A 19,365-nucleotide genomic window follows, 5' to 3' on the forward strand; every position below is an offset into this window, starting at 1 on the left:
AAAGGAAACCTAAACAACCATAGTCGTACTCACAACGAGAATGGTGGTGGAGAGCGACTACGGCCACCAAAGCAACTATTATGGCCGGAGAAGACGAGCGACTGCCAGAGAAAAAATTACACGACCAGTTATTGCATAATCTAATTTTTAATTACAACCATATTGATCAAACCAAAATCGTTAAGTGTGATTAGATTTCGGGTTTGAGTGCTTAATTTAGGAAAAAGAGTAAGTTGATTGTTTTAACTCCAATAATTGTGCAAACCCCGATTTGGAATCTGGATTCCAAGGGCGTAAAACAACTAATTGAATTAACCTTATTCGATCGGAATCGAATAAGTTAATATCTTAGTGTGACTTAACTCCGATGGTGATCGGAGTACCGATCGGAATTAAGTTAACGACTGGAGTAATGCTACCGTGATTAATTTAGGCAGAGTAACGTTAATGCATCCAGTGTTATGTAAATGAAAGATCTTGTTTGCGTATTTATAGATGTTTAGGAGGGAATGGTGACGTGACACATGTCCCTTTCATGGTTGTAACAAACTTTGTCAATCCCGAGGGGTGACGTGGCACCTGTCCTTTTCGTGGGGAATAACAGATCCTAATGAACTTCCCTATATTTGCGGGCTGACGTGACATGCAACTTGCTTGCATGCTCGTTCCGTTATCAGTTGATCATTCCGGGACAGAGCGACTTTTCCGGGATAGTGCACTTTCTCCGGGACAACGTGCTTGTCCCGGGAGAATATCTTCGTGTCGGGTTGGAATGACGTGATGGTACTGACGACAGGTTGATTCCGGCTGAGGCATCACGGTGCCCTCAATCTAGCCGGGTGGGTCTCGCCGAACACTTGTTCCAAGTGTTTCATCACGGTTATGATTATGATGACTGGCCTCGCAACGCTTGATTATAATTGTCATGACCAGCTGTATGGTGCCGGTTGTGTGTTTGTCATCCGGGTTCTCGGTCTTGCCATTTGCCCGGCGTGGTAAAATTCCAGGGATGACGTCAGACGGATGTCGAGAAAAGAAGTACGCATTCCGGGACGCGTAGTACCGGGTAGGATTTTTGCCGAGACGATTTCCTGTTTTTGAGACGGATCATTATGCGTATCATTACCTATCATTATCATTAGAAAAATTGCATTCCATCCGTTTCAATTTCACCCCTAACTTTTTACCTAATTTTTTTTCCTTACATAGATAAATAGAGGTATAAAATAACTTTACATCATTATTCTTATATGTTTATAAAAGTTCAGTATTAAATTGGGACATTCGAGAAGTTGTGATGTGGTCCAGCGGTTGGTGGCCTGCCTCCTTTAGAGAAGGTCAGGAGTTCGACCCCCGTTGGCTACATACTAAAAACACAATTTCATTCCTACCATGAAGTATCCACCCATGACACCTTTCCCATATCGTTTGGGGGGTAAAGGGGAGGGGGTTTTACTTGGTCGTGTCCTTGGATCGGTTTCAAGGTTTCCTACCGGGCAGCGATGGGGGCGGGGTTATTATCGCTACATCGGTATAGTCGAAATGGGAGATTATCGCAATGGGTGGTTTAGTCCCCCTCAGATGATCTCAATCGCTGTTAAAAAAAAATGGGACATTCAAAATAGGAATAATGTATTATTAATAATCGTTAATAACTTTACGAGTGTTTCTTCATTCTTGATTCATCTGACTAATGTCGTTAATAATCGTTATCTTAAAAATAAAAATTAACCGTTATGTACAACACTTTTAAGTGTGTTAACAATAACCTTAAGGGTTCTCTTGAAAAAAAAAAATATGTTTAATTATCTTTATCAAAATCAAATGAATAATCTTTTATGTAATTACAAATTAAGATAAAATAGTTTATATTTAATCTTAGATCATTCATATTCATCATTAAACTTTCTTATAAAACTGATTGTTATATCAACGTCACGTCAGCACAACACTAAACTTCCTATAGGATTAAATGAGAACTGAACAAATGTCATTCATTTTTTCAAAAATATTGGATTCCTTATATTATTTAACTAAAACTAAAAAAGAAAAATATTTGTTATAATTATTATTTGTTGTTATTACTATATATATTCAGTTAGAAAGGATCAACGGCAAAATTCAAATCAATTTCAATTTAAACCACGATTTTTAGATCATAAATAGTAAATATCGTAATTATTGAATAAAAACAAGGTTGGAGGAGTGGTTATGGAGGTGCTTATCAACCTAAAGGACGCAATTTCGAAACACGTCGATCTTTTATTTTTTTGGCTGGAGAAACTTAAAATTTTATTTATTTTTTAGACCATAAATAATAAATGTTGTAATTATAAAAATAAACAGTTTTGGAAGAGTGGTTATGCGGGCACTTGTCAACCTAATGGTTGCTGGTAAGGTTGTAAAATTCGCCATTCGGGGATTAATCGGTCGGGACTTTGGAAGGATTAATCGGCAATTCGAAGATTAATCGTATTGTACTGTATACATTTAAATATTAAATTTTAAAAATTATATATGTAACTATAGAAAAAAATCATAAATATAAAGATAATTTTTTAACATAATTGTCTAAAACTGTCTATTTTGCTTCAAAACTATAACATTCTAGTTTAAATTCATGTTAAAATGTTAACCATTTTTCTACTTTGAGTGACTTTGATAACCAAATTCGATGTTGATCCATCAATTGACGTTCACCGTTTAATTAAACGGATTTTTAGAAATCGGAACGGATTTCTCCTAAAAATGATTAATCGATGATTAATCGGCGAGTAATCGGGTTTTTTAGAAAACTGGTTGCTGGTTCGAAAACTGGCGGGTTTTTTTTTGGGCTAGAGAAACTTAGAATCCGATTTATTTAAACCATAAATAAATAATGTCGTAGTTAAAGGACAAAAGCATAAATAAAGGATGGATGGTTAGGTGCCTCGCATTGGTACTATATACTCGTGGGTTCATGTGAGTTTTCTTTCAAACTGTTTCTTCCTTTACAAAAATCGCTGCCACAACACGTGGCTAACCTAAAACTTATTGATATCAGTATGATTCATTTTTATTAATTTACTATTATTAAAAAAATAAAAAATAAAACAAACAGTCAAACAAAAAATCTTTCATTCGATTAAAACATCACACTTAAATAAAACTAAATTTAACGTTACACTAATAGTTCAAAAGAAAATTTCTACCCATAGTAGGACCAAATTTATAAGTTAATAAAATTTTGTATATAACTATGCATCACTAGCAAGTCGTTTTACAAAAAAGTTGTGTCTAATTAGACCATATATAACCCTCCCTGTGACGTCATAGGCGAATTATACCCTTTCTGGCCAAAAAATACAATCTGCATGTGACGTGGCAGATGTCACTTTCTGACCCAAAATAACCCTGACGCCCCATTTCTGTGTCACCTGAATGTAGGTCCCACCAGTTTTTATTGCATAGGTTTTGATGGATTTATATAGAAAAGAATATAAATAATTTAAATAAATAAATAAATAAAACAAAAACAAAACAAAAATCATCAAAATACATGGACCAATCAGTGCATCTGACATTTTTTTCCCGTGAAAAATCCGACTGACGCCCCAGGAGCGTTTCGCCTGACGCCGCATTAGGGGCGTCAGAGGCGTCAGCGAACCTGACGGGACCCTTCTGACACTGCGTTAAAAATGGTCTTAAGGTATTTTAATTAATATTAAGGTTGGTTTTGTTATGGTTGGCAGAATATGTATACATATCGTGTATACAAATTTGTTAGCTAGTTTTTACATGCTGTGTATACAAATGTGTCAGGAAAAAATCTGTTGCGGCCGAAAAGCTCGGCTTGGAGTGAAGACGTGGTTTGCTTGGTTTCATTCTCGACCACCATTTCCAGCCAAAAGAACAACCATACCTTGAATCGACAACAAATGCACCAACAGGCGGTATCCAAAACTAACAACTAAAAGAATATTAACACCTAGGAAGCTAACAGAAGGGAAAAAATAAAAGTTGTTTTACTGCAGAATCAGAAATATAGACCAATGAAGAGCAGTGGAATATGGAAGGATACCCTTCTACTCCAACACCACTCACGCCAAGTAAGCATACACAAGAAACAACAAAAACATACAACATATATATCCATAACATTCATTCAAATTCATATTACTATCAATACAAATAAAAAACTAAAAAACTAGAGTACATACAAAAGTATTACTGTAAAACCGTTGACAAGAAGCTACTATATAGGATGTCAAGAAGCTAGTTATGGCCGGCATATATATATATATATATATATATATATATATATATATATATATATATATATATATATATATATATATATATATATATATATTGGACCAATCGAGGGATAAGCACTAAATGGGGTACAAACTGGATAAGTGAATATGGGCCTCCCATTTCATTATTTTAATAAAAGTCACTGAAAAACGCGGAGGGGCATAATCGTCATTTACTAAAAATTCCTGGAACAATATCCCATTAATTTCTTGAGCACAACACATCTGGTAACCATCGTCTATATCGTCACCTTCATCGACTACATCAATTCCACCTCTATACTCCGTCGCAACCTGCAAATCATCAAACAATCACTGTTAGATTTCTCCGTTGAAATGGTGACGGTGAATTCCGCAAAATCGATACCTGACGTTGACTGGAGAACGAACACGAAGAAACCCTAATTTTAATTTCATTTAGGAACCATTAATGTTGGAGCGCGTCCTGATCAACCATCAGATGGTGAGCGATGTCACCATCTTCATCTGATTCAGATGCTTCTATGTTTTCTATTGATGCTGATTTAGCTGATAAAAACGCTGCAGGGTAATGACCGTTATTATGCTTCTGAATTGATAATTCATTAGTTTATAAATCAATAGATGAAATTGATATAAGTATATGGTGATATATGATATGAATTGATTGTGTACAGGTTCTGTATAATTGAAGGACCTGAAACAGTGCAGGATTTTGATAAAATGGATGTACAGAAAATACAGGATAATATACGCAGTCGCCTGAACAAAATATTTTTGCATATGGAAGAGGTATGTTTCAGTAAGTTTCTCAGAATTTGTATACTTGTTATAATATGCAAGTTTTTGAATTGCTTTGTGCACCTACTTATGAAGACTAGTATTTTCAATTTTTTTTACACATTTATAAATTGTTTAAAAAGGTTGAATCTTCAATTTGTATCCTTTTAATTCAATTTTTTATGACTAACCTTTTACCTGCAAGGTAATTACTAATTACATATCTACATGTTGCTAGTTGCAGTCCTGATAATATGTCGATCAACTTCTTTTGTTTCAAAATTGCTAACACATCGTTTATGCTGAGTGCTAGAATATTGTCATATGTCACATAACCAATGTTGAATTTGTAAATAATGCACTATATAGTTCTGATTTTGCTTAATAACGTATCTTTTTTAATGCAAAATTTTAGTGAGGATGATCCCATAGTTGCATCCTTCTCTGGGGGAGTAGTTGGTGCGATTTCAGCCTTGATGGTGGTTGAAATAAACAATGTAAAACACCAGGAACATAAAAGATGCAAGTATTGTTTAGGAACAGGTAAGCGTTTTTAAATCGACCGGGTCGTTAAATTTCTATTTGAGGGTAATTTAAAGTTGAAAAGTGAAAAATAGAAGTTATATTTTGTAGTGACCCGAACTTTTCCATGTTTATATATATTAATTGAGATTGATATTTACATGATTAAATGTTTCCAACATGTTAAGCAATCAAACTTGTTAAGACTTGATTAATTGAAATATGTTTCATATAGACAATTGACCACCCAAGTTGACCGGTGATTCACGAACGTTAAAACTTGTAAAAACTATATGATGACATATATATGGATATATATATAGTTAACATGATACTATGATAAGTAAACATATCATTAAGTATATTAACAATGAACTACATATGTAAAAACAAGACTACTAACTTAATGATTTTTAAACGAGACATATATGTAACGATTATCGTTGTAAAGACATTTAATGTATATATATCATATTAAGAGATATTCATACATGATAATATCATGATAATATAATAATTTAAAATCTCATTTGATATTATAAACATTGGGTTAACAACATTTAACAAGATCGTTAACCTAAAGGTTTCAAAACAACACTTACATGTAACGACTAACGATGACTTAACGACTCAGTTAAAATGTATATACATGTAGTGTTTTAATATGTATTTATACACTTTTGAAAGACTTCAATACACTTATCAAAATACTTCTACTTAACAAAAATGCTTACAATTACATCCTCGTTCAGTTTCATCAACAATTCTACTCGTATGCACCCGTATTCGTACTCATACAATACACAGCTTTTAGATGTATGTACTATTAGTATATACACTCCAATGATCAGCTCTTAGCAGCCCATGTGAGTCACCTAACACATGCGGGAACCATCATTTGGCAACTAGCATGAAATATCTCATAAAATTACAAAAATATGAGTAATCATTCATGACTTATTTACATGAAAACAAAATTACATATCCTTTATATCTAATCCATACACCAACGACCAAAAACACCTACAAACACTTTCATTCTTCAATTTTCTTCATCTAATTGATCTCTCTCAAGTTCTATCTTCAAGTTCTAAGTGTTCTTCATAAATTTCAAAAGTTCTAGTTTCATAAAATCAAGAATACTTTCAAATTTGCTAGCTCACTTCCAATCTTGTAAGGTGATCATCCAACCTCAAGAAATCTTTGTTTCTTACAGTAGGTTATCATTCTAATACAAGGTAATAATCATATTCAAACTTTGGTTCAATTTCTATAACTATAACAATCTTATTTCAAGTGATGATCTTACTTGAACTTGTTTTCGTGTCATGATTCTGCTTCAAGAACTTCGAGCCATCCAAGGATCCGTTGAAGCTAGATCCATTTTTCTCTTTTCCAGTAGGTTTATCCAAGGAACTTAAGGTAGTAATGATGTTCATAACATCATTCGATTCATACATATAAAGCTATCTTATTCGAAGGTTTAAACTTGTAATCACTAGAACATAGTTTAGTTAATTCTAAACTTGTTCGCAAACAAAAGTTAATCCTTCTAACTTGACTTTTAAAATCAACTAAACACATGTTCTATATCTATATGATATGCTAACTTAATGATTTAAAACCTGGAAACACGAAAAACACCGTAAAACCGGATTTACGCCGTCGTAGTAACACCGCGGGCTGTTTTGGGTTAGTTAATTAAAAACTATGATAAACTTTGATTTAAAAGTTGTTATTCTGAGAAAATGATTTTTATTATGAACATGAAACTATATCCAAAAATTATGGTTAAACTCAAAGTGGAAGTATGTTTTCTAAAATGGTCATCTAGACGTCGTTCTTTCGACTGAAATGACTACCTTTACAAAAACGACTTGTAACTTATTTTTCCGACTATAAACCTATACTTTTTCTGTTTAGATTCATAAAATAGAGTTCAATATGAAACCATAGCAATTTGATTCACTCAAAACGGATTTAAAATGAAGAAGTTATGGGTAAAACAAGATTGGATAATTTTTCTCATTTTAGCTACGTGAAAATTGGTAACAAATCTATTCCAACCATAACTTAATCAACTTGTATTGTATATTATGTAATCTTGAGATATCATAGACACGTATACAATGTTTCGACCTATCATGTCGACACATCTATATATATTTCGGAACAACCATAGACACTCTATATGTGAATGTTGGAGTTAGCTATACAGGGTTGAGGTTGATTCCAAAATATATATAGTTTGAGTTGTGATCAATACTGAGATACGTATACACTGGGTCGTGGATTGATTCAAGATAATATTTATCGATTTATTTCTGTACATCTAACTGTGGACAACTAGTTGTAGGTTACTAACGAGGACAGCTGACTTAATAAACTTAAAACATCAAAATATATTAAAAGTGTTGTAAATATATTTTGAACATACTTTGATATATATGTATATATTGTTATAGGTTCGTGAATCAACCAGTGGCCAAGTCTTACTTCCCGACGAAGTAAAAATCTGTGAAAGTGAGTTATAGTCCCACTTTTAAAATCTAATATTTTTGGGATGAGAATACATGCAGGTTTTATAAATGATTTACAAAATAGACACAAGTACGTGAAACTACATTCTATGGTTGAATTATCGAAATCGAATATGCCCCTTTTTATTAAGTCTGGTAATCTAAGAATTAGGGAACAGACACCCTAATTGACGCGAATCCTAAAGATAGATCTATTGGGCTTAACAAACCCCATCCAAAGTACCGGATGCTTTAGTACTTCGAAAATTATATCATATCCGAAGGGTGTCCCGGAATGATGGGGATATTCTTATATATGCATCTTGTTAATGTCGGTTACCAGGTGTTCACCATATGAATGATTTTTATCTCTATGTATGGGATGTGTATTGAAATATGAAATCTTGTGGTCTATTATTATGATTTGATATATATAGGTTAAACCTATAACTCACCAACATTTTTGTTGACGTTTTAAGCATGTTTATTCTCAGGTGATTATTAAGAGCTTCCGCTGTCGCATACTTAAATAAGGACGAGATTTGGAGTCCATGCTTGTATGATATTGTGTAAAAACTGCATTCAAGAAACTTATTTTGTTGTAACATATTTGTATTGTAAACCATTATGTAATGGTCGTGTGTAAACAGGATATTTTAGATTATCATTATTTGATAATCTACGTAAAGCTTTTTAAAACCTTTATCTATGAAATAAAGGTTATGGTTTGTTTTAAAAATGAATGCAGTCTTTGAAAAATGTCTCATATAGAGGTCAAAACCTCGCAACGAAATCAATTAATTTGGAACGTTTTTAATCAATAAGAACGGGACATTTCAGTTGGTATCCGAGCGTTGGTCTTAGAGAACCAGAATTTTGCATTAGTGTGTCTTATCGAGTTTGTTAGGATGCATTAGTGAGTCTGGACTTCGACCGTGTTTACTTGAAAAATGATTGCTTAACAAATTTTGTTGGAAACTATATATTTTTAACATGTGAATATTATGTGATATATTAATCTCTTAACGCGTTTGATATTATGTGATAGATGTCTACCTCTAGAACAAGTCCCATTGACTCACCTAATAATAATGAAGAGTCAAATGTAAATTGGAATGATTCGTGGACTGATTCACAAGTTCCCGAAGAGGAACCGGAAGAAGAGTCGGAACCGGAAGAAGAATCAGAACCGGAAGAAGAATCGGAACCGGATGAAGAAATAGAACCGGTGGGGGAAATAATAAAACGGTTAAGTAAAAGAAAATCCTCAACCAACCGACCAAGGTTAATTATGGTCAATGGTGTTTCCGCCAAGGAAGCAAAATATTGGGAGGATTACCAATTCTCCGATGAATCGGATTCCGACGAGAATTCCGATGATGTTATAGAAATTACCCCAACTGAATTTAAAAAGGCAAAAGAAAATAATAAGGGAAAGGGCATAAAAATAGAGAAATCTAATTCCAACCCCGATGAACTTTATATGTATCGTCAACCCCCGAAGTCCTTAAGTTGTAACAATGACCCGGAAACCTCTAAACCACCAGGTTTTTCTAAACCAATGTGGATCATGACGGCTCGTATTAGGGGAACATCATATATCCCTAGAAACTTGGCAAAACGAACCAAAACCGAAGAAGAAGAAACAAGCGAGTCGGAATAAGATAGTTGTATTCGTGTGGTGTAATATATGTAATATAGTGTGCTTATGCTTTATGATATATGTAAAAATTGCTTGTATTAATAAGTATTTTTTTTTTTTTTTTGAATCTAACTCTTGTCTATTTTACAGTATAAAAACACAAAATGGATAGACAACCCAATATTTTAAGAGACCTACCCAGAGACATGATTGATGAAATCTTGTCTAGAGTCGGTCAGAATTCTTCGGCACAACTATTTAAGGCGAGATCAGTTTGTAAGACATTCGAAGAACGTTCCAAGAATGCCTTGGTTTATAAAAGGCTTTCGTTCGGAAGATGGGGGATATCACATTGGGAAATCCATAAGTTACGATGTGTTTACTTTGACGCATATATTGCGGGGAACCCAAATGCTATTTTACGCAATGGGTTAAGAAATTATTTTGACTCAATATATCCGAATATTGGACTTCGTGATTTAGAAAAAGCGGCTAACATGCAACATAAAGAAGCATGTTATGCTTACGGATTAGTAATGTTCGCTTCTCACCAAAGTGAGAACAAGAACATCGGGCTACAACTATTAAACAAAACGTTCCCACAAGTGACGGAGTCGGTAATTGGGGTAAGAAATGAGGTTTTTAGATTGTTACGGGACTGTTGGACATTACGTAACCCTCGTCCCTTTGACGACGTTACAACACGCTGTCTTATCAACGGCCATAACGGTTATGTTCCACAAGACCAAGGATGGGAAGTAGTCCTAGTAAAACCAGAATGCATGACTTGTTTCTGGACGTATGAATTACGTGTCTTTATTGCCTTTGCTGAACGACTTGTGTACTAGCTAGAATTATCTTCACAACCATCTTGTATCAAATTTATTGTGTGCTATATTTCATGCTATAAGTAAAATAAGCGGTATTGTAAGTTGTAAAATGTTGTGTAAAAGTTTGAACGCGAAATATTATTATAATCAGTTTTTCATATAGAATTGTAGTAGTTGAATTGTATATTAGCTACTAAGTATGAACTTAACGGGTAGGTACTACCCGAATTTAAACTTATAAAACGCTAATATGAAGAAAAAGCTTTTATAAATGAGTTCATATTATGCTACGAAATACTATTAACTACTCTTAATATTCTGTATGATTAACTTGTTCCATTTAACTATTTTGAAGGAAATGGCACCTCTACTCGACACACCGTGAATATGAATGAAGAGGAATTCCGTACTTTTCTAGCTTCAAACATAGCTGCAGTACAGGCTGCGCTACATACCAACAATAACCTTGGATCTAGCAGTACAGGAAATCGTGTAGGATGCACCTACAAAGAATTCACTGCCTGCAAACCTTTGGAATTTGATGGAACCGAAGGACCGATCGGATTGAAACGGTGGACCGAGAAGGTTGAATCGGTGTTTGCCATAAGTAAGTGTACTGAAGAGGACAAAGTAAAGTACGCTACGCATACCTTCACAGGTTCTGCGTTAACATGGTGGAATACCTATCTAGAGCAAGTGGGACAAGACGATGCGTACGCACTACCGTGGTCAGCATTCAAGCACTTGATGAACGAGAAGTACCGTCCCAGAACCGAGGTCAATAAGCTCAAGACAGAACTTAGAGGGTTACGAACCCAAGGATTTGATATTACCACGTACGAAAGACGATTCACAGAATTGTGCCTATTGTGTCCGGGAGCATTCGAAGATGAGGAAGAGAAGATCGACGCGTTTGTGAAAGGATTACCGGAAAGAATCCAAGAAGATATAAGTTCACACGAGCCCGCCTCCATACAACAGGCATGTAGAATGGCTCACAAACTAGTGAACCAGATTGAAGAAAGAATTAAAGAACAGACTGCTGAAGAGGCCAATGTGAAGCAAGTCAAAAGAAAGTGGGAGGAAAACGGTGATAAGAATCACCAATACAACAACAACAGTAATTACAACAATAATCGCAACAATTATCCCAACAATCGCAACATCAATCGCAACTACAACAAACGGCCCAACAACAACAACAACAACAACAACAACAGCAGCTACAACAATCATCCCAACAACAATAATAACCGCAACAACAACAACAATCAGAAGCAGCTATGCCAAAGGTGTGAAAAGTATCACTCGGGGTTCTGCACCAAATTTTGCAACAAGTGTAAAAGAAATGGTCATAGCGCGGCGAAGTGTGATGTCTACGGACCAGGGGTTAACAGAACGAAAGGAACAAATGGTGCCGGAACGAGTAATGGCGGAGCAAGTAGTGTCGGAGCAAGTTATGCCAATGTAGTTTGTTATAAATGTGGAAAACCGGGCCACATTATTAGAAATTGCCCGAACCAGGAGAACACGAATGGACAAGGCCGCGGAAGAGTTTTCAATATTAATGCGACAGAGGCACAGGAAGACCCGGAGCTTGTTACGGGTACGTTTCTTATTGACAATAAATCTGCTTACGTTTTATTTGATTCGGGTGCGGATAGAAGCTATATGAGTAGAGATTTTTGTGCTAAATTAAGTTGTCCATTGACGCCTTTGGATAGTAAATTTTTACTCGAATTAGCAAATGGTAAATTAATTTCAGCAGATAATATATGTCGGAATCGAGAAATTAAACTGGTTAGCGAAACATTTAAGATTGATTTGATACCAGTAGAGTTAGGGAGTTTTGATGTGATAATCGGTATGGACTGGTTGAAAGAAGTGAAAGCGGAGATCGTTTGTTACAAAAATGCAATTCGCATTATACGAGAAAAAGGAAAACCCTTAATGGTGTACGGAGAAAAGGGCAACACGAAGCTACATCTTATTAGTAATTTGAAGGCACAAAAACTAATAAGAAAAGGTTGCTATGCTGTTCTAGCACACGTCGAGAAAGTACAAACTGAAGAAAAGAGCATCAATGATGTTCCCGTCGCAAAAGAATTTCCTGATGTATTCCCGAAAGAATTACCGGGATTACCCCCACATCGATCCGTTGAATTTCAAATAGATCTTATACCAGGAGCTGCACCAATAGCTCGTGTTCCTTACAGACTCGCACCCAGCGAGATGAAAGAACTACAAAGCCAATTACAAGAACTTTTAGAGCGTGGTTTCATTCGACCAAGCACATCACCGTGGGGAGCTCCTGTTTTGTTTGTCAAGAAGAAAGATGGTACATTCAGGTTGTGTATCGACTACCGAGAGTTGAACAAACTTACCATCAAGAACCGCTACCCACTACCGAGAATCGATGACCTATTTGATCAACTACAAGGCTCGTCTGTTTATTCAAAGATTGACTTATGTTCTGGGTATCATCAAATGCGGGTGAAAGAAGATGATATTCCAAAGACTGCTTTCAGAACACGTTACGGTCATTACGAGTTTATGGTCATGCCGTTTGGTTTAACTAATGCACCAGCTGTGTTCATGGACCTTATGAACCGAGTGTGTGGACCATACCTTGACAAGTTTGTCATTGTTTTCATTGATGACATACTTATTTACTCAAAGAATGACCAAGAACACGGTGAACATTTGAGAAAGGTGTTAGAAGTATTGAGGAAGGAAGAATTGTACGCTAAGTTTTCAAAGTGTGCATTTTGGTTGGAAGAAGTTCAATTCCTCGGTCACATAGTGAACAAAGAAGGTATTAAGGTGGATCCGGCAAAGATAGAAACTGTTGAAAAGTGGGAAACCCCGAAAACTCCGAAACACATACGCCAGTTTTTAGGACTAGCTGGTTACTACAGAAGGTTCATCCAAGACTTTTCCAGAATAGCAAAACCCTTGACTGCATTAACGCATAAAGGGAAGAAATTTGAATGGAAGGATGAACAAGAGAAAGCGTTTCAGTTATTGAAGAAAAAGCTAACTACGGCACCTATATTGTCATTGCCTGAAGGGAATGATGATTTTGTGATTTATTGTGACGCATCAAAGCAAGGTCTCGGTTGTGTATTAATGCAACGAACAAAGGTGATTGCTTATGCATCTAGACAATTGAAGATTCACGAGCAAAATTATACGACGCATGATTTGGAATTAGGCGCGGTTGTTTTTGCATTAAAGACTTGGAGGCACTACTTATATGGGGTCAAAAGTATTATATATACTGACCACAAAAGTCTTCAACACATATTTAATCAGAAACAACTGAATATGAGGCAGCGTAGGTGGATTGAATTATTGAATGATTACGACTTTGAGATTCGTTACCACCCGGGGAAGGCAAATGTGGTAGCCGATGCCTTGAGCAGGAAGGACAGAGAACCCATTCGAGTAAAATCTATGAATATAATGATTCATAATAATATTACTACTCAAATAAAGGAGGCGCAACAAGGAGTTTTAAAAGAGGGAAATTTAAAGGATGAAATACCCAAAGGATCGGAGAAGCATCTTAATATTCGGGAAGACGGAACCCGGTATAGGGCTGAAAGGATTTGGGTACCAAAATTTGGAGATATGAGAGAAATGGTACTTAGAGAAGCTCATAAAACCAGATACTCAATACATCCTGGAACGGGGAAGATGTACAAGGATCTCAAGAAACAATTTTGGTGGCCGGGTATGAAAGCCGATGTTGCTAAATACGTAGGAGAATGTTTGACGTGTTCTAAGGTCAAAGCTGAGCATCAGAAACCATCAGGTCTACTTCAACAACCCGAAATCCCGGAATGGAAATGGGAAAACATTACAATGGATTTCATCACTAAATTGCCAAGGACTGCAAGTGGTTTTGATACTATTTGGGTAATAGTTGATCGTCTCACCAAATCAGCACACTTCCTGCCAATAAGAGAAGATGACAAGATGGAGAAGTTAGCACGACTGTATTTGAAGGAAGTCATCTCCAGACATGGAATACCAATCTCTATTATCTCTGATAGGGATGACAGATTTATTTCAAGATTCTGGCAGACATTGCAGCAAGCATTAGGAACTCGTCTAGACATGAGTACTGCCTATCATCCACAAACTGATGGGCAGAGCGAAAGGACAATACAAACGCTTGAAGACATGCTACGAGCATGTGTTATTGATTTCGGAAACAGTTGGGATCGACATCTACCGTTAGCAGAATTTTCCTACAACAACAGCTACCATTCAAGCATTGAGATGGCGCCGTTTGAAGCACTTTATGGTAGAAAGTGCAGGTCTCCGATTTGTTGGAGTGAAGTGGGGGATAGACAGATTACGGGTCCGGAGATTATACAAGAAACTACCGAGAAGATCATCCAAATTCAACAACGGTTGAAAACCGCCCAAAGTCGACAAAAGAGCTACGCTGACATTAAAAGAAAAGATATAGAATTTGAAATTGGAGAGATGGTCATGCTTAAAGTTGCACCTTGGAAAGGCGTTGTTCGATTTGGTAAACGAGGAAAATTAAATCCAAGGTATATTGGACCATTCAAGATTATTGATCGTGTCGGACCAGTAGCTTACCGACTAGAGTTACCTCAACAACTCGCGGCTGTACATAACACTTTCCACGTCTCGAATTTGAAGAAATGTTTTGCTAAAGAAGATCTCACTATTCCGTTAGATGAAATCCAAATCAACGAAAAACTTCAATTCATCGAAGAACCCGTCGAAATAATGGATCGTGAGGTTAAAAGACTTAAGCAAAACAAGATACCAATTGTTAAGGTTCGATGGAATGCTCGTAGAGGACCCGAGTTCACCTGGGAGCGTGAAGATCAGATGAAGAAGAAATACCCACATCTATTTCCAGAAGATTCGTCAACACCTTCAACAGCTTAAAATTTCGGGACGAAATTTATTTAACGGGTAGGTACTGTAGTGACCCGAACTTTTCCATGTTTATATATATTAATTGAGATTGATATTTACATGATTAAATGTTTCCAACATGTTAAGCAATCAAACTTGTTAAGACTTGATTAATTGAAATATGTTTCATATAGACAATTGACCACCCAAGTTGACCGGTGATTCACGAACGTTAAAACTTGTAAAAACTATATGATGACATATATATGGATATATATATAGTTAACATGATACTATGATAAGTAAACATATCATTAAGTATATTAACAATGAACTACATATGTAAAAACAAGACTACTAACTTAATGATTTTTAAACGAGACATATATGTAACGATTAACGTTGTAAAGACATTTAATGTATATATATCATATTAAGAGATATTCATACATGATAATATCATGATAATATAATAATTTAAAATCTCATTTGATATTATAAACATTGGGTTAACAACATTTAACAAGATCGTTAACCTAAAGGTTTCAAAACAACACTTACATGTAACGACTAACGATGACTTAACGACTCAGTTAAAATGTATATACATGTAGTGTTTTAATATGTATTTATACACTTTTGAAAGACTTCAATACACTTATCAAAATACTTCTACTTAACAAAAATGCTTACAATTACATCCTCGTTCAGTTTCATCAACAATTCTACTCGTATGCACCCGTATTCGTACTCATACAATACACAGCTTTTAGATGTATGTACTATTAGTATATACACTCCAATGTTCAGCTCTTAGCAGCCCATGTGAGTCACCTAACACATGTGGGAACCATCATTTGGCAACTAGCATGAAATATCTCATAAAATTACAAAAATATGAGTAATCATTCATGACTTATTTACATGAAAACAAAATTACATATCCTTTATATCTAATCCATACACCAACGACCAAAAACACCTACAAACACTTTCATTCTTCAATTTTCTTCATCTAATTTATCTCTCTCAAGTTCTATCTTCAAGTTCTAAGTGTTCTTCATAAATTTCAAAAGTTTTAGTTTCATAAAATCAAGAATACTTTCAAATTTGCTAGCTCACTTCCAATCTTGTAAGGTGATCATCCAACCTCAAGAAATCTTTGTTTCTTACAGTAGGTTATCATTCTAATACAAGGTAATAATCATATTCAAACTTTGGTTCAATTTCTATAACTATAACAATCTTATTTCAAGTGATGATCTTACTTGAACTTGTTTTCGTGTCATGATTCTGCTTCAAGAACTTCGAGCCATCCAAGGATCCGTTGAAGCTAGATCCATTTTTCTCTTTTCCAGTAGGTTTATCCAAGGAACTTAAGGTAGTAATGATGTTCATAACATCATTCGATTCATACATATAAAGCTATCTTATTCGAAGGTTTAAACTTGTAATCACTAGAACATAGTTTAGTTAATTCTAAACTTGTTCGCAAACAAAAGTTAATCCTTCTAACTTGACTTTTAAAATCAACTAAACACATGTTCTATATCTATATGATATGCTAACTTAATGATTTAAAACCTGGAAACACGAAAAACACCGTAAAACCGGATTTACGCCGTCGTAGTAACACCGCGGGCTGTTTTGGGTTAGTTAATTAAAAACTATGATAAACTTTGATTTAAAAGTTGTTATTCTGAGAAAATGATTTTTATTATGAACATGAAACTATATCCAAAAATTATGGTTAAACTCAAAGTGGAAGTATGTTTTCTAAAATGGTCATCTAGACGTCGTTCTTTCGACTGAAATGACTACCTTTACAAAAACGACTTGTAACTTATTTTTCCGACTATAAACCTATACTTTTTCTGTTTAGATTCATAAAATAGAGTTCAATATGAAACCATAGCAATTTGATTCACTCAAAACGGATTTAAAATGAAGAAGTTATGGGTAAAACAAGATTGGATAATTTTTCTCATTTTAGCTACGTGAAAATTGGTAACAAATCTATTCCAACCATAACTTAATCAACTTGTATTGTATATTATGTAATCTTGAGATAACATAGACACGTATACAATGTTTCGACCTATCATGTCGACACATCTATATATATTTCGGAACAACCATAGACACTCTATATGTGAATGTTGGAGTTAGCTATACAGGGTTGAGGTTGATTCCAAAATATATATAGTTTGAGTTGTGATCAATACTGAGATACGTATACACTGGGTCGTGGATTGATTCAAGATAATATTTATCGATTTATTTCTGTACATCTAACTGTGGACAACTAGTTGTAGGTTACTAACGAGGACAGCTGACTTAATAAACTTAAAACATCAAAATATATTAAAAGTGTTGTAAATATATTTTGAACATACTTTGATATATATGTATATATTGTTATAGGTTCGTGAATCAACCAGTGGCCAAGTCTTACTTCCCGACGAAGTAAAAATCTGTGAAAGTGAGTTATAGTCCCACTTTTAAAATCTAATATTTTTGGGATGAGAATACATGCAGGTTTTATAAATGATTTACAAAATAGACACAAGTACGTGAAACTACATTCTATGGTTGAATTATCGAAATCGAATATGCCCCTTTTTATTAAGTCTGGTAATCTAAGAATTAGGGAACAGACACCCTGATTGACGCGAATCCTAAAGATAGATCTATTGGGCCTAACAAACCCCATCCAAAGTACCGGATGCTTTAGTACTTCGAAAATTATATCATATCCGAAGGGTGTCCCGGAATGATGGGGATATTCTTATATATGCATCTTGTTAATGTCGGTTACCAGGTGTTCACCATATGAATGATTTTTATCTCTATGTATGGGATGTGTATTGAAATATGAAATCTTGTGGTCTATTATTATGATTTGATATATATAGGTTAAACCTATAACTCACCAACATTTTTGTTGACGTTTTAAGCATGTTTATTCTCAGGTGATTATTAAGAGCTTCCGCTGTCGCATACTTAAATAAGGACGAGATTTGGAGTCCATGCTTGTATGATATTGTGTAAAAACTGCATTCAAGAAACTTATTTTGTTGTAACATATTTGTATTGTAAACCATTATGTAATGGTCGTGTGTAAACAGGATATTTTAGATTATCATTATTTGATAATCTACGTAAAGCTTTTTAAAACCTTTATCTATGAAATAAAGGTTATGGTTTGTTTTAAAAATGAATGCAGTCTTTGAAAAATGTCTCATATAGAGGTCAAAACCTCGCAACGAAATCAATTAATATGGAACGTTTTTAATCAATAAGAACGAGACATTTCATATTTGTTGATGATCTTGTCTGACGCAGGGTATCTAGCATGTGCTCGATGTGCTAACACAGGGTCAATTGTTCTTATTGACCCGGTTGCATCGGCTAACGGTGGAAATCAACCTCTGTCACCACCCAAAACCGAAAGATGTTCCAACTGCTCGAGTGCAGGCAAAGTAAGTATTTTTTTTTTATCATTCATCGGGTATTTTTATCATTCATCGGGTATTATTTTTTCATGGAAATCTCACCCAGGCCCAACGTTTAGATGTAAGCTTCGAATTATAATTTCCTACTCTAATTTACTAATCAAAGAAAGAGACTATGAATTTTTTTTAGCTGTTGTTTTCTGACATTAAAAACTTTGTCTGTACAGGCCCTGGAACTTTTTAGAAGGCAGGAAGTTAATTTTTTGATCGCAACTAATGTTGCCACTTGGGTAAGTTGCTGTTTCTTTTAGTTAGTATTTGTTTTAAAAATGGTGGGATGGATGTAACCGAATGTTAACTTTCAACACTGATTATTAACCTCTTTAATGGTTTTTACAGGGGCTTGATATTATTGGAGTTAAAACAGTCATTAACTAG

At 34.9% G+C, this 19,365-nt stretch overlaps 1 protein-coding gene across 1 annotated transcript; it reads left to right on the top strand.

The window, feature by feature from the left end:
- The first annotated feature begins 4,765 nt into the window (after positions 1–4,765).
- On the top strand, positions 4,766–19,365 carry LOC139848625 (protein ORANGE-GREEN, chloroplastic-like). Its single transcript, XM_071838346.1, has 7 exons — positions 4,766–4,842; positions 4,952–5,066; positions 5,198–5,259; positions 5,470–5,597; positions 18,818–18,954; positions 19,155–19,217; positions 19,327–19,365. Exons 1-7 carry the CDS (start codon positions 4,766–4,768, stop codon positions 19,363–19,365), a joined length of 621 nt encoding a protein of 206 aa, XP_071694447.1.

Source organism: Rutidosis leptorrhynchoides, chromosome 5 (assembly GCF_046630445.1).
Source record: "Rutidosis leptorrhynchoides isolate AG116_Rl617_1_P2 chromosome 5, CSIRO_AGI_Rlap_v1, whole genome shotgun sequence".
Taxonomy (NCBI): Eukaryota; Viridiplantae; Streptophyta; class Magnoliopsida; order Asterales; family Asteraceae; genus Rutidosis; species Rutidosis leptorrhynchoides.

Bases quoted from the DNA above. Each gene is read 5' to 3' on its own strand.
- LOC139848625 (XM_071838346.1), top strand. From the start codon at position 4,766: ATGTCACCATCTTCATCTGATTCAGATGCTTCTATGTTTTCTATTGAT. The intron at 5,067-5,197 runs GTATGTTTCAGT...TTGTTTAAAAAG, and splicing joins TATTTTTGCATATGGAAGAG to GTTGAATCTTCAATTTGTAT. The intron at 5,598-18,817 runs GTAAGCGTTTTT...TGTCTGACGCAG, and splicing joins CAAGTATTGTTTAGGAACAG to GGTATCTAGCATGTGCTCGA.